This window comes from Taudactylus pleione, unplaced genomic scaffold (assembly GCF_031769625.1).
Source record: "Taudactylus pleione unplaced genomic scaffold, aTauple2 ptg001166l, whole genome shotgun sequence".
Classification (NCBI taxonomy): domain Eukaryota; kingdom Metazoa; phylum Chordata; class Amphibia; order Anura; family Myobatrachidae; genus Taudactylus; species Taudactylus pleione.
Genome location: NW_028285567.1, coordinates 460,381 through 476,014, shown reverse-complemented (window position 1 = coordinate 476,014; position 15,634 = coordinate 460,381). Strand labels below are relative to the sequence as shown.

At 49.1% G+C, this 15,634-nt stretch overlaps 1 protein-coding gene across 1 annotated transcript in view; it reads right to left on the bottom strand.

The window, feature by feature from the left end:
* Positions 1 to 15,012, bottom strand: part of MSANTD1 (Myb/SANT DNA binding domain containing 1) — a 36,600-nt gene extending 21,588 nt beyond the window's left edge. Inside the window, exon 1 of the mRNA XM_088462243.1 lies at positions 14,666 to 15,012. Coding sequence (XP_088318369.1) covers positions 14,666 to 14,919 — 254 coding nt within the window. The 5' untranslated portion in view covers positions 14,920 to 15,012. The remainder of the gene's footprint in view (positions 1 to 14,665) is intronic.
* Between the last annotated feature and the right edge of the window lie 622 nt (positions 15,013 to 15,634).

The following is a 15,634-nucleotide window of genomic DNA, read 5'->3' as shown; positions in this document are numbered from 1 at the left end:
TGGTGATGTGGTTTGTTTAAATCAGGCTCCGGGGGAGACAGTTGTTGTCCGTGGGATGAAAAAGCCCATCACGGTCATGCCTGGGCAGAAGACCAAACATTCCACCTCTTTGGTCTGGCAATATTTCTATCCAAATCCGGACAACAACTGTCTTGCCATATGTACCATATGTAAAGGTGAAATAAGTAGGGGTAGGGACGTCAACCACCTAGGAACATCCTCCCTTATACGGCACCTGCAGCGCGTTCATAAAAAGTTACTGTCAAGTTCAGAAACTTTGGCTAAGACCGTAAGCAGTCCAGGGACACCTAAATCCCGTTGTCCTGTTGTATCCAAGCGCCTGCAAACCACACCGTCAACTCCCTCCTCGTCAATTTCCTCCTTAGTCAGGATCGGAAGTAGTCCTGCAGGCCATGTCACTGGCATGACTGACTCTCCTATCCGGGATTCCTCTGGAGGATCCTGCATTGCTACGCCTACTGCTGCCGCTGCTGCTGTTGCTGGGAGTCGTTCATCATCCCAGAGAGGAAGTAGGAACACCACTACTTTTACTAAACAATTGACCCTCCAACAGTCCTTAGCGAGGAGGATGAAGTACGACAGCAGTCATCCTGAAGCAAAACGTATAACTGAGGCCTTGACTGCTATGTTGGTGTTAGACGTGCGTCCGGTATCCGCCATTAGTGCAGTGGGATTTAGACAATTGATGGAGGTAGTGTGTCCCCGGTTCCAAATCCCGTCTAGATTCCACTTCACTAGGCAGGCGATACCGAGACTGTACAGAAACGTCAGAAAAAGTGTCCTCAGTGTCCTGAAAAATGCCGTTGTACACAATGTCCACTTAACCACGGACATGTGGACAAGTGGAACAGGGCAGACTAAGGACTATATGACTGTGACAGCCCACTGGGTAGATGTATCACCTTACGCAGCAACAGCAGCAGCGTCACCAGTAGCAGCATCTCAGAAATGCCAGCTCGTTACAAGGCAGGCTACGCTGTGTATCACCGGTTTCAGTAAGAGGCACACCGCCGACAACCTCTTAGAGAAACTGAGGGAACTCATCGCCCAGTGGCTTACCCCACTTAGACTCTCCTGGGGATTTGTGATATCTGACGCCACCAATATTGTGCGGGCATTACATCTGGGCAAATTCCAGCACGTCCCATGTTTTGCTCACACAATAAACTTGGTGGTGCAGAATTTTCTGAAAAGCGACAGGGGCGTGCAGGAGACGCTTTGGGTGGCCCGAAAAATTTCTGGCCACTTTCGCCATTCAGCGACTGCGTGCCGAAGACTGGAGCGCCAGCAAACACTCTTGAACCTGCCCCGCCATCACCTGAAGCAAGAGGTTGTGACGCGGTGGAACTCAACCCTCTATATGCTTCAGAGGATGGAGGAGCAGCAAAAGGCCATACAAGCCTATACATCCACCTATGACATAGGCAAAGGAGGGGGTATGCATCTGACTCAAGCGCAGTGGAGAATGATTTCCGTGTTGTGCAAGGTTCTCCAGCCCTTCGAACTTGCCACACGTGAAGTCAGTTCAGACACTGCCAGCTTGAGTCAGGTCATTCCCCTCATCAGGCTTTTGCAGAAGCAGCTGGAGAAAGTGAAGGAGGAGCTAAGACGGAGCGATTCCGCTCGGCATGTGGGACTTGTGGATGAAGCCCTTCATTCGCTTTGCCAGGATTCCAGGGTGGTCAATCTGTTGAAATCAGACCACTACGTTTTGGCCACCGTGCTCGATCCTAGGTTTAAAGCCTATGTGGTGTCTCTCTTTCCGGCCGACACAAGCCTGCAGAGGTGCAAAGACCTGCTGGTGAACACACTGTCAGCTGAAGCGGAACGTGACACGTCAACGGCTCCTTCTTCATTTTCTCCTGCAACTGGGGCTGCCAGGAAAAAACTTAGGTATCCTAAGCAACCCGCTGGCGGTGATGCAGGGCAGGCAGGACCAAGTTTGGACATCTGGTCCGGACTGAAGGACCTGGCAACAATTTCTGACATGTCTACTGTCACTGCATATGATACTGTCACCATTGACAGAATGGTGGAGGATTACATCGGTGACAGCATCCAAGTAGGCATGGCAGACAGTCCATACCTGTACTGGCAGGAAAAAGAGGCAATTTGGAGGCCCCTGTACAAACTGGCTCTATTTTACCTGAGTTGCCCCCCCTCCAGTGTGTACTCCGAAAGAGTGTTTAGTGCAGCCGGGAACCTTGTCAGCGAAAGGCGTAGGAGGTTGCTTCCACAGAATGTGGAGAAGATGATGTTCATCAAAATGAATTATCAGCTCTTCCAGGGAGACCAGCCTCCAGAACGTACAGAGGGACCTGTGGTGGTGGATTCAAGTGGGGACGAGTTAATACTTTGTGAGGATGAGGATGTACACACTGAAGAGGGTGAGGAATCGGTGGATGAGGAGGATGAGGATGACATCTTGCCTCCATAGAGCCAGTTTGTGCAGGGACACATTAATTGCCAGCTTGTTTTGTGGGGGCCCAAACGAACCAATCATTTCAGCCACAGTTGTGTGGCAGACCCTGGCGCTGAAATGATTGGTTTGTTAAAGTGTGCATGTCCTGTTTATACAACATAAGGGTGGGTGGGAGGGCCCAAGGACAATTCCATCTTGCACCTCTTTTTTTTCTTTGCATTATGTACAGTTTGGGGCCTAGTTTTTCAAACTGCCATCCTGTCTACCACTGCAGTTTCACGCCTAGATGGGTCACGTGTTTGTGCCGCCCACTCGTGTCGCTTAGCATAGTCATCCAGCTACCTCGGTGCAACGTTTTGGACATAAAAACACTATTGTGAGGTGTGAGGTGTTCAGAATAGACTGGAAATGAGTGGAAATTAAGGTTATTGAGGTTAATAATAGCATAGGAGCAGAAAAACCTACAAATTCTGTGATTTTAGCTGTTTTTATGCTTTTTTTAAAAAAAATACAGATCCAAAACACAAAACCCAGAACCCAAAACACGGAAGGGTGGTTTTGGCAAAACCAATCCAGATCCAAAACACGAAGAAAGATCCAGATCCAAAACCAAAACACGAAAAGTGGCCGGTGCACACCCCTAATTCCTAGCCCAAGTCATCTCACTGCAGTACTTATATAACTTCTCTATCACCTCACACCCCGCATGTCTGTGTATAGGCAGAGTATATCCCAATACACACACATTCCTAGCCCAAGGCATCTCACTGCAGTATTTATATAACTTCTCTATCACCTCACACCCCGCCTGTCTGTGTATAGGCAGATTATATCCCAATACACGCACATTCCTAGCCCAAGTCATCTCACTGCAGTACTTATATAACTTCTCTATCACCTCACACCCCGCATGTCTGTGTATAGGCAGATTATATCCCAATACACACACATTCCTAGCCCAAGTCATCTCACTGCAGTACTTATATAACTTCTCTATCACCTCACACCCCGCATGTCTGTGTATTGGCAGAATATATCCCAATACACACACATTCCTAGCCCAAGTCATCTCACTGCAGTACTTATATAACTTCTCTATCACCTCACACCCGGCATGTCTGTGTATAGGCAGAGTATATCCCAATACACACACATTCCTAGCCCAAGTCATCTCACTGCAGTACTTACATAACTTCTCTATCACCTCACACCCCGCCTGTCTGTGTATAGGCAGAGTATATCCCAATACACACACATTCCTAGCCCAAGTCATCTCACTGCAGTACTTACATAACTTCTCTATCACCTCACACCCCGCCTGTCTGTGTATAGGCAGAGTATATCCCAATACACACACATTCCTAGCCCAAGTCATCTCACTGCAGTACTTACATAACTTCTCTATCACCTCACACCCCGCCTGTCTGTGTATAGGCAGAATATATCCCAATACACACACATTCCTAGCCCAAGTCATCTCACTGCAGTACTTACATAACTTCTCTATCACCTCACACCCCGCCTGTCTGTGTATAGGCAGATTATATCACAATACACACACATTCCTAGCCCAAGTCATCTCCCTGCAGTACTTATATAACTTCTCTATCACCTCACACCCCGCATGTCTGTGTATAGACAGAATATATCCCAATACACACACATTCCTAGCCCAAGTCATCTCACTGCAGTACTTATATAACTTCTCTATCACCTCACACCCCGCATGTCTGTGTATAGGCAGAATATATCCCAATACACGCACATTCCTAGCCCAAGTCATCTCACTGCAGTACTTATATAACTTCTCTATCACCTCACACCCGGCATGTCTGTGTATAGGCAGAATATATCCCAATACACGCACATTCCTAGCCCAAGTCATCTCACTGCAGTACTTACATAACTTCTCTATCACCTCACACCCGGCATGTCTGTGTATAGGCAGAATATATCCCAATACACACACATTACTAGCCCAAGTCATCTCACTGCAGTACTTACATAACTTCTCTATCACCTCACACCCGGCATGTCTGTGTATAGACAGAATATATCCCAATACACGCACATTCCTAGCCCAAGTCATCTCACTGCAGTACTTACATAACTTCTCTATCACCTCACACCCGGCATGTCTGTGTATAGGCAGAATATATCCCAATACACGCACATTCCTAGCCCAAGTCATCTCACTGCAGTACTTACATAACTTCTCTATCATCTCACACCCGGCATGTCTGTGTATAGGCAGAGTATATCCCAATACACGCACATTCCTAGCCCAAGTCATCTCACTGCAGTACTTACATAACTTCTCTATCACCTCACACCCGGCATGTCTGTGTATAGGCAGAATATATCCCAATACACACACATTACTAGCCCAAGTCATCTCACTGCAGTACTTACATAACTTCTCTATCACCTCACACCCGGCATGTCTGTGTATAGACAGAATATATCCCAATACACGCACATTCCTAGCCCAAGTCATCTCACTGCAGTACTTACATAACTTCTCTATCACCTCACACCCGGCATGTCTGTGTATAGGCAGAGTATATCCCAATACACGCACATTCCTAGCCCAAGTCATCTCACTGCAGTACTTACATAACTTCTCTATCACCTCACACCCGGCATGTCTGTGTATAGGCAGATTATATCCCAATACACACACATTCCTAGCCCAAGTCATCTCACTGCAGTACTTATATAACTTCTCTATCACCTCACACCCCGCATGTCTGTGTATAGGCAGAGTATATCCCAATACACACACATTCCTAACCCGTCATTTCACTGCAGTACTTATATAACTTCTCTATCACCTCACACCCCGCCTGTCTGTGTATAGGCAGAATACTGTATATCCCAATACACACACATTCCTAGCCCAAGTCAGCTCACTGCAGTACTTATATAACTTCTCTATCACCTCACACCCCGCATGTCTGTGTATAGACAGAATATATCCCAATACACACACATTCCTAGCCCAAGTCATCTCACTGCAGTACTTATATAACTTCTCTATCACCTCACACCCCGCATGTCTGTGTATAGACAGAATATATCCCAATACATGCACATTCCTAGCCCAAGTCATCTCACTGCAGTACTTACATAACTCCTCTATCACCTCACACCCCACATGTCTGTGTATAGGCAGATTATATCCCAATACACACACATTCCTAGCCCAAGTCATCTCACTGCAGTACTTATATAACTTCTCTATCACCTCACACCCCGCATGTCTGTGTATAGACAGAATATATCCCAATACACGCACATTCCTAGCCCAAGTCATCTCACTGCAGTACTTACATAACTCCTCTATCACCTCACACCCCACATGTCTGTGTATAGGCAGATTATATCCCAATACACACACATTCCTAGCCCAAGTCATCTCACTGCAGTACTTATATAACTTCTCTATCACCTCACACCCCGCATGTCTGTGTATAGACAGAATATATCCCAATACATGCACATTCCTAGCCCAAGTCATCTCACTGCAGTACTTACAGGGGCTGGCTGGCAACTTTTAGCCTGGGGGGGCAAATGCATGCAGGCGGCCCTGGCAGAGGAGTAGCGTGTAGCCAGGGTGCCCGAAGAACGTGCGTGCTACGGTGCCGCCCCCCCTCAAGTGTTTCAGGGAGGAGGCGAGTCCATATGGGATTAATGTAAGGTAAAAATAAAGATTAGGGGCAGCCCCCTGTCATAGTGCCCATATGCAGTGCCCCCGTGTGCCACAGGAGATAACACCCTTATGCAGGCCTCCAGTAGTGCCCCCAGTAGTGATCCCCTCCTATGCAGTGCCCCTTGTGCCCCCAGTAGTGGTCCCCCCTGTTCAGTGCCCCTTGTGCCCCCAGTAGTAAGCCCCTTATATACTGCCCCCAATAGTGGTACCCCCTTATGCAGTGCCCCCAGTAGCAGTCCACCCCCCCATGCAGTGCCCCCAATAGTGGTAACCCTTATGCAATGTCCCTTAAATAGTGGCCCCAGTTGTAGTCTCCCCCCTATGCAGTACCCCCAGTATTGCCCTTTATATAGAGCCCCCAGCAGTGGTCCCTCGCAGTGCCCCCAGTGGTAGTCCCCTCCCCCCTATGCAGTGCCCCTAGTAGTAGTCCCCTCCCCTTGTAGTGCCCCCAGTAGTAGCCCCCCCTTGTAGTGCCCCCAGTAGTAGTAGTAGTAGTCCCTCCTTATAGTTCCCCCAGTAGTAGTAGTTCCCCCCCTTGTAGTGCCCCCAGTAGTAGTAGTCCCCCCCTTGTAGTGCCCCCAGTAGTAATCCACCCCCCTGGTAGTGCCCCCAGTAGTAATCTCCCCTGGTAGTGCCACCATAGAAATCCCCCCCCTGGTAGTGCCCCCATAGTAATCCCCCCCTGGTAGTGCCCCCATAGTAATCCCCCCCCTTGGCAGTGCCCCCAGTAGCCCCCCCCCCAGTAGGAAGAGACTTAAAAAAAAAAAACACTTATTACCTGAGACTCCTGCTCCTGCCGCTTCCACCGGCTCCTCTGGCCGCTTTGCATGATGGGAGAGACGTTGTCATGACAACGGCTCTCCCATTACCAGCTGCGGGAGCCAGAAGATGGCTCCCGCAGTGGGAGCAGCGGCAGCCGATGAGAGTCTGACAGACTCTCAGCGGCTGCTGATTACAGCAAAGACACAGCTGCCGGCTCCGGCGGCTGTGTGTTTGTGCTGTGTAGCGCTGACCGGGCTCCGTCCGGTCAGCGCTACACATGCGGTGCAGTCTGTGTCACAGTGACACAGACTGCACCGGCCCGCGGCCCACATGACGCTGCGGCCCGGGGGGCACATGGCACCCTGCCCCCCAGCCCAGCCCGCCACTGAGTACTTATATAACTTCTCTATCACCTCACACCCCGCCTGTCTGTGTATAAGCAGAATATATCCCAATACACACACATTCCTAGCCCAAGTCATCTCACTGCAGTACTTATATAACTTCTCTATCACCTCACACCCCGCATGTCTGTGTATAGGCAGAATATATCCCAATACACGCACATTCCTAGCCCAAGTCATCTCACTGCAGTACTTATATAACTTCTCTATCACCTCACACCCCGCGTGTCTGTGTATAGGCAGAATACTGTATATCCCATTCCCAATACACGCACATTCCTAGCCCAAGTCATCTCACTGCAGTACTTATATAACTTCTCTATCACCTCACACCCCGCATGTCTGTGTATAGGCAGAATATATCCCAATACACACACATTCCTAGCCCAAGTCATTCCTGGCTCTGTCACTCTGCCCAGAAACCAGTGTGACAACAGCAACAACATAATATAAAACAGATCAACTATCAACAGAATCGCACTTCCTGGAGATTATGTAGCTTCAAGTTATTTTTCTACGAAGTTACTATATAAAATAGAAAACATGTTTTGGAAAGAGGTATGGATAATAATAAATGACAGACCCCACAAACCTTACCTAAATTCTACATGGAAATAAATATTTCTCAGTTACATACATGTATTGGATATAGAAATATAAGTCACGATTGGCAGTTTAGGTATTAGTGCATAGGATGCTCACACAAGCAGAGGTCATGTATGATCGCACCACTATTCTCACACTCTCTCAATAACAATTACAAGTTGCTTTATTCATTGTGTATGTGACCTGCTCTCAGCTCTTTGCCCCTGATTCGATTCAGAGATGTACGCTATTGCTGGCGCAGCTGAAGATTTGCGAAAATACGCTAATAGGGCAGCGGCCGCGACTTGTACTGAGACGTTCACCCGGGCGATTGCAGCTGTCCGCAACTGCATGCATCAGGGGTGGCCAGACTTTTGGACTCGGTTATCTACTTGTAAAGCTAAATACATTGTGTGACCTACCGAGCCCGAAAAAGGAGGCTTGGCATGCAAAAAGGTGGCGTGACCTCGCAGAAAGTGACGTCACACATTAGTGGTACTTATACAAATTGCCCACAGTAGTACCCCTTATGTAATGTACCCAGTAGTAGTGCCTCTTATGCAGTTCCCCCTGTAGTAGAGCCCCTTATGCTATGCCCCTTGTAGAAGAGCCCTTTATGCTATGCACCCTGTAGTAGTGCCCATTATGCAGTTCCCCCTTTAGTAGTGCCAGGCCCGGCGAAAGAGGTGTACAAAGGTACCCCCTTCCTGGGTCCCGAGGTTCAGAGGGTCCCCGAGGGGCCACAACAACACTCAGCAGATCCTACAATGCAGGGAGGCGCCAGGCTGGAGAGGCGCTCTCCCTGCAGCAGCTGCTCGGTCTATTGATGCTGCTGCAGGCTGCCACTGTGCCTGTCACACTGTATGACATGCAGCAGCAGCCTCACAAAGCCCGACCCCCTGCTGTTCCCCCTCCTTCCTCCCCTCCCCTCTCCCACTGCTCCTCCGCTGCGCTGCACCAGTGACCACTCCTTCGCTGGAAGCAGGGGTAGCCGGGAAGGGCGTGGCCCTTGTGGTAATGCATTGGTCAGGCACATATAGGCGGGACTCGGAACATCGCCGAGACTTGAAGTGCCGGTGACTGCAGAGTGTCAGTGCTGTGTGGATGGCGGGTGGCAGCCATACAGCAGGACTCCAAGATGCGGCCAGCACCTGGTGGCTCTACAGTGCGCCCGGAAAAGTAAGTCCGCCTGGTAAAGGGGGTGGGGTTCTAAGTGTGTCCAGGAAAGGTGGAGGATTGTGAAGTGTGCCCAGTAATGGAAGGGAGGGTGGTGCCAAGTGAGCCCAAGATGGGGGGAGTTCTGTCCTGTCACCTCTGGCCTTTCACCTATGTCCCGGGTTGGTTTCCTCTGACCTGGCCCTCTCACTTCTGTCCTACCCTGCCCTCTTTGTCCTGTCCCCTCTTTCCTGCCCTGTCACTTCTGTCCTGGCCCTGTCTACTGTCCTGGCTCTGTCCCCACTTTCACTTCTCCAAGGGAGGAGAAACAGGGGGGCGGCGATGGGGGTTGTGCCTGGTGTTCATTAAGGCCCGTCCCTCACAATAAATTGCAGCAAATAGCACATATATAAGTAGGGGGTGGGTCCAAATGTCGTAATTCTTGTAGAATTGTATAATTTAGCCCTACCCCCTACTCGGGGACTACCTACTTCCATCAAAATTCGCCCCATTCTGCCCACTTCACTAGTAAGTGGGCAGGAATGCAAGAGAAGTGGTTACTCTACCGGGGGTGCGGGGGTTTACCTGAAAGATCAGGAGCATCTCGCGACTTCCGGGAGAGTAGGCATGTATGAGAAGGAGTGCCCTTTATACAATGCCCTCTGTAGTTGTGCCCCTCATGCACTGCCCCCTGTAGATGTGCCCCTTATGCAATGCCCCTCTAGTAGAGCCTCCTATGCAATGCCCCTTGTAGTAGAGCACTTTATGCAATGACCCCCTGTAGTTGTGCCCATTATGCAATGCCCCTGTAAGAGAGCCCCTTATACAATGCCTCCCTGTAGTTGTGCCCCTTATGCAGTTTCCCCTGTAGTTGTGCCCATTGTGCAGTTCCTCCTGTAGTTGTGCCCATTATGCAGTTCCCCCTGTAGTTGTGCCCATTATACAGTTCCACCTGTAGTTGTGCCCATTATGCAGTTCTCCCTGTAGTTGTGCCCATTATGCAGTTCCTCCTGTAGTTGTGCCCATTATGCAGTTCCCCCTGTAGTTGTGCCCATTATGCAGTTCCACCTGTAGTTGTGCCCATTATGCAGTTCCCCCTGTAGTTGTGCCCATTATGCAGTTCCCCCTGTAGTTGTGCCCATTACGCAGTTCTCCCTGTAGTTGTGCCCATTACGCAGTTCCCCCTGTAATTGTGCCCATTACGTAGTTCTCCCTGTAGTTGTGCCCATTACGTAGTTCTCCCTGTAGTTGTGCCCATTACGCAGTTCCCCCTGTAGTTGTGCCCATTACGCAGTTCTCCCTGTAGTTGTGCCCATTACGCAGTTCCCCCTGTAGTTGTGACCATTACGCTGTTCTCCCTGTAGTTGTGACCATTATGTAGTTCTCCCTGTAGTTGTGCCCATTACGCGGTTCCCCCTGTAGTTGTGCCCATTACGCGGTTCCCCCTGTAGTTGTGCCCATTACGCGGTTCCCCCTGTAGTTGTGCCCATTACGCAGTTCTCCCTGTAGTTGTGCCCATTACGCAGTTCCCCCTGTAATTGTGACCATTATGCTGTTCTCCCTGTAGTTGTGACCATTATGCTGTTCTCCCTGTAGTTGTGACCATTATGCTGTTCTCCCTGTAGTTGTGCCCATTACGCGGTTCCCCCTGTAGTTGTGCCCATTACGCGGTTCCCCCTGTAGTTGTGCCCATTACGCGGTTCCCCCTGTAGTTGTGCCCATTACGCGGTTCCCCCTGTAGTTGTGCCCATTATGCAGTTCCCCCTGTAGTTGTGACCATTATGCAGTTCTCCCTGTAGTTGTGCCCCTTGTGCAATTCTCCCTGTAGTTGTGCCCATTGTGCAGTTCCCCCTGTAGTTGTGCCCATTACGCAGTTCTCCCTGTAGTTGTGCCCATTACGCAGTTCCCCCTGTAGTTGTGCCCCTTGTGCAGTTCTCCCTGTAGTTGTGCCCCTTGTGCAGTTCTCCCTGTAGTTGTGCCCATTATGCAGTTCTCCCTGTAGTTGTGCCCATTACGCAGTTCCCCCTGTAGTTGTGCCCATTACGCGGTTCCCCCTGTAGTTGTGCCCCTTGTGCAGTTCTCCCTGTAGTTGTGCCCATTATGCAGTTCCCCCTGTAGTTGTGCCCATTATGCAGTTCTCCCTGTAGTTGTGCCCATTATGCAGTTCTCCCTGCCCATTATGCAGTTCCCCCTGTAGTTGTGCCCATTATGCAGTTCTCCCTGTAGTTGTGCCCATTACGCAGTTCTCCCTGTAGTTGTGCCCATTACGCAGTTCCCCCTGTAGTTGTGCCCATTACGCAGTTCTCCCTGTAGTTGTGCCCATTATGCAGTTCTCCCTGTAGTTGTGCCCATTATGCAGTTCTCCCTGTAGTTGTGCCCCTTATGCAAAACCCCCTGTAGTTGTGCCCATTATGCAGTTCTCCCTGTAGTTGTGCCCCTTGTGCAATTCTCCCTGTAGTTGTGCCCATTATGCAGTTCCCCCTGTAGTTGTGCCCATTATGCAGTTCTCCCTGTAGTTGTGCCCATTATGCAGTTCTCCCTGTAGTTGTGCCCATTATGCAGTTCCCCCTGTAGTTGTGCCCATTATGCAGTTCTCCCTGTAGTTGTGCCCCTTATGCAAAACCCCCTGTAGTTGTGCCCCTTATGCAAAACCCCCTGTAGTTGTGCCCATTATGCAGTTCTCCCTGTAGTTGTGCCCATTATGCAATTCCCCCTGTAGTAGTGCCTCCTAAGGCATACTTGCCAACTCTCCCTGAATATCCGCGAGACTTCCTGAAATAGTAGCAATCTCCCTGACTCCCTGAAGAGTCTAGCGATCTCCCTGATTGCACCTTACCCCCATTTTATAGCTGTTACTTACTTAAAAAAAATAAAAATAAATAAGATATATATATACATTCAAATGGGATCATTTTCCTGCGTTGGTTATAAGGCATAATGATGTATCTGTGTATTTTCAGTAACAAATACTGTAGATCTTACTGAGGAACAACTGCTTTGGAGCTTGTTTACTTTTGGATGTAAGTCAGTTTTATGACACACCTCTCAGGCTATACAGTATACGTCCACTCAGGAGTGTATCTAGTGATCCAAGCGCCCCTGGCAATGTAATGGACTGGCACATGCATGGGGGGGCCATGCAGTGCCCCCAATAGTAATCCCCCCTATGTTGCATTGCCCCCAGTATTGGCCACCCCTATACAGTGCTCCCAGTAGTAGCCACCCGCATAAATTGCCCCCAGTAGTGGCCACTAATATACAGTGCCCCCCAGTAGTAGTCCCCCCCTTTACAGTGCCCCCAGTAGTAGTCCACCCTATACAGTGCCCCCAGTAGTGGCCACCCCCCCTAAATTGCCCCCAGTAGTGGCCACCACCCCCTAAATTGCCCACAGTAGTAGCCACCCCCATAAATTGCCCCCAGTAGTGGCCACTCCTATACAGTGCCCCCCCAGTAGTGGGCACCCCCCCATAAAGTGCCCCAGTAGCGGCCATCCCCTATTTCAGTCCCCCCCCCCCCTGTAGTGCCAGGCTTACACACACACACACAAAGAACAAAAAAAAATTCAACTTACCTGATTCCCGCTCCTGACGCGACCGCCGCTGTCCGCTCTGAGTCCCGGCCGCTCTTCTCCTGGATGGGAGAGACGTCATGACGCACGTGGGGGGAGCCGGCACACGTAGCTCATTAGTGAGCTCCAGCCTGCTCCCTCAGCGGACGACGCAGCAGCTAATGAGAGACTGAATGACTCTCATTAGCTGGCTGCTATTACAAACACACAGCCGCCGCTGGCGGCTGTGTGTTTGTAAACGGTGTAGGGCAGACCGCTCTCACTGCGGTCTGCCCTACACTTGTGGGGCCCGGGGAACTTGTCCACCCCTTGGCTACTGGTGGCACTGCCAGGCGGTGCCCCCCCTTTGGTCGGCGCCCCTGGCGAGTGCCATCCTGGCCAATGGGTAGATGCGCCCCTGCGTCCACTGTACTGTCGTGCTCATAGGTGCTGCTTTCACAATCTCACTGAAATGCTTTTTCAAAGTAGGCAAGTATGCCCTAAAGTAGTGCCCCTTATGCAGTGCCCCCAGTACTAGTTCCCCTCCCAGTGCAGAACACTGGGAACGCTGTCCTCTGAAGTGATCAGAGGCTTCTTTAGAAATTGATCGCTTCAGAGGCCAGCGTTCCCAGTTGCTGGAAGTTGGTCACGATCTACCTGCAGGTGCTCCGCGAGCCACCGGTAGATCGCGACCAATGTTTTGGCCGAGCCTGGCATACACATACGCAGCATCGGGCACGGATCATGCAAACATTGGCTCCTAGAGTGAATATATGGTCACTCACAGTGGACGCCGCAACCGAGATGCCGGAGTCATGTTTCCTGCGTACAGGATTGCAGATGCAGGATGTGACACGCCCCCGAAATGGTGAAGATTCCTGCGTTTTTACCTGACACTCCCCGTTGCCTCCCCCAAATGCTCCCTACCGGTCAATCACACTGCGAATAAAGACTTGCAGCATGTGACTATGGTAAGGTACCGGGACACGTGCGCAGTGCGTCTCAGACACGCGGGTGCATAAAATCGCTCCATGTGTGAAAACATCGTCATTGCATTCAACACTGGGAATCAGGCCGATAGTATCATGTTGTGTCATCCATAGTTCTCACAGTTTCCCTTATCCCCCCCACAGTCCTTGATTTTAAAAGGTTTGTTCTTGGATATTTTTATCCTGTAATACACTTTTCCTTCTTTGGCAGGTTAGATGCAATTCTTTCCCTCTAGCATTACTCGTCCAGCTTTAGAAAAGAACATGTATTGAAAAAGAATATTTAAAATGCCAAAAAAGCCAAACCACACTACTACCACAGTCATCAGATATAACCTGATGGGGATTATAGTCATCCGAGGTCCATTAATCCAGTTTACTGTTAGACCTACGTGAATGTGCTGTCAGCAAAGCTAATATTTTCGAATGTTGTCAGTGATGGATTTTTGGCTGTTCTTATAAAACTTAAACTTAAGTTACAAAAAAAACATAATAAATGTCTGCTGGTAAATAAGGTAACATTGAAGCCTAATAATTAACACTGAAATTGTTGGGGCATTTACGCCAGAGGATCCATGTAGATCTTGTTCCTCCTGGTTTATACCTGGGACCTCTTAACTGTTTGTATTATGTATAAACCCTTTTTTCTCTATTATATCAGTTTTCAGAATTATTCCTCTGCATAAAATCTGCATAACATTTAACTGTGATTTATAGGGTTAATGTTCTTTCAGCGTATACGTTGTAGTGTGGTTTTGTGAGTGCGGCCAATGTAATTAGTCTGATTAAAAACTTCTCTACTTCTCTACGCTCACAGACAGCAAACCTGAAAGATCAGGGCATTTAATTGCGTTTAAATGAAACAGACCCATTTAATGTCGAAGAAAAAAAAAACGCTGAGATCGAACCTCACCGATCAAAAGTGAAGGACCAGAATCCTCTCTGGTGGCCGCTCACTGCTCCGCAGGCCCACGGCGAGCAGCCATTTTTCTCACAAAGGCGCAAAAGTCTGCGGTTGGGAAGGTGTAGAGGGTTAATCAGAAAACACAGGCTGCAAAACAACTCACCTGTACTGGAAAGTCATGTTGGTGATTTTGATTTTTATCTCTTCGCCGTGGCGGTGTTCCCCGGTCATTTCGAAGAGCTTATTCGCCATGCGCTCATAAACTTTGGCGTTCCTCTTGGTCTGCTTCAGCTCCTCGAAAAATTCCTCCCACACCAACATGAGGCCTCTCATCTCACCGTCCGTCCAGTTCCTGGCCCTCCTGTGCTTCTCGCTCTGAGAGGAGAGCAGGTAGCCAGGTACCTCGGCTGCAGCCATGGCTGACTGAAGCAGCTGAGAGGGGTTTTAAAAGAGACCCCCAGCTCAGAGGTGGTTTTTAAGTTTAAATCCCCTTGCCGAGCCAGGCTTGTGCCTGTGTGCAGCTGAAGCATTTGAATGACAAGAGAACATATGAAACCCTTTTTGCAACAGCTTGAAGCCTGAGAGCATAAAATGGGGCCTACATCTGACAGGCTGGAATTTAGTTAAAAGCTTTTAAACAGGAAAACGTCAGCTTGATGTCACGTTCCTATGGCAACAGAGCAGCAGCATAAGCTAGAACAACAAAAACCTTTTAACTGAAAGCCAAATAATCAGGACAAAGTTGACAGGCCTTCAATATTAAAGCTTTTAAACACTTAAAAAAAAAAAAAAAGGTTCAGCAATAAAAGATCCGCAGAGCCTTTGGGGTCATGCTTTTTAGAAGAAGCTTTTAAGTTGCTCTTTATAGCATTATTTTATTTTTCAGTGCAAGAGAGAAGGGAAGAGAGAGAGAAACCATACACACAAAATACACAAAGGAAGCGTCTCCATTTAGAATGTTAATTAAAGATCGCAGGGATCTGCGTCGTGTTGCTAAATGTATTCTGGAAGGTTTGTTTTATAGAAATGTTACATCCTCTGAAAGAGGAAGGCTTTCCCACCACAATATCAGAGTATTAGCCCTACCACAACGTTAGATTGTGAGAGCCAGCGTAAGACTTGCGGCCCTCTG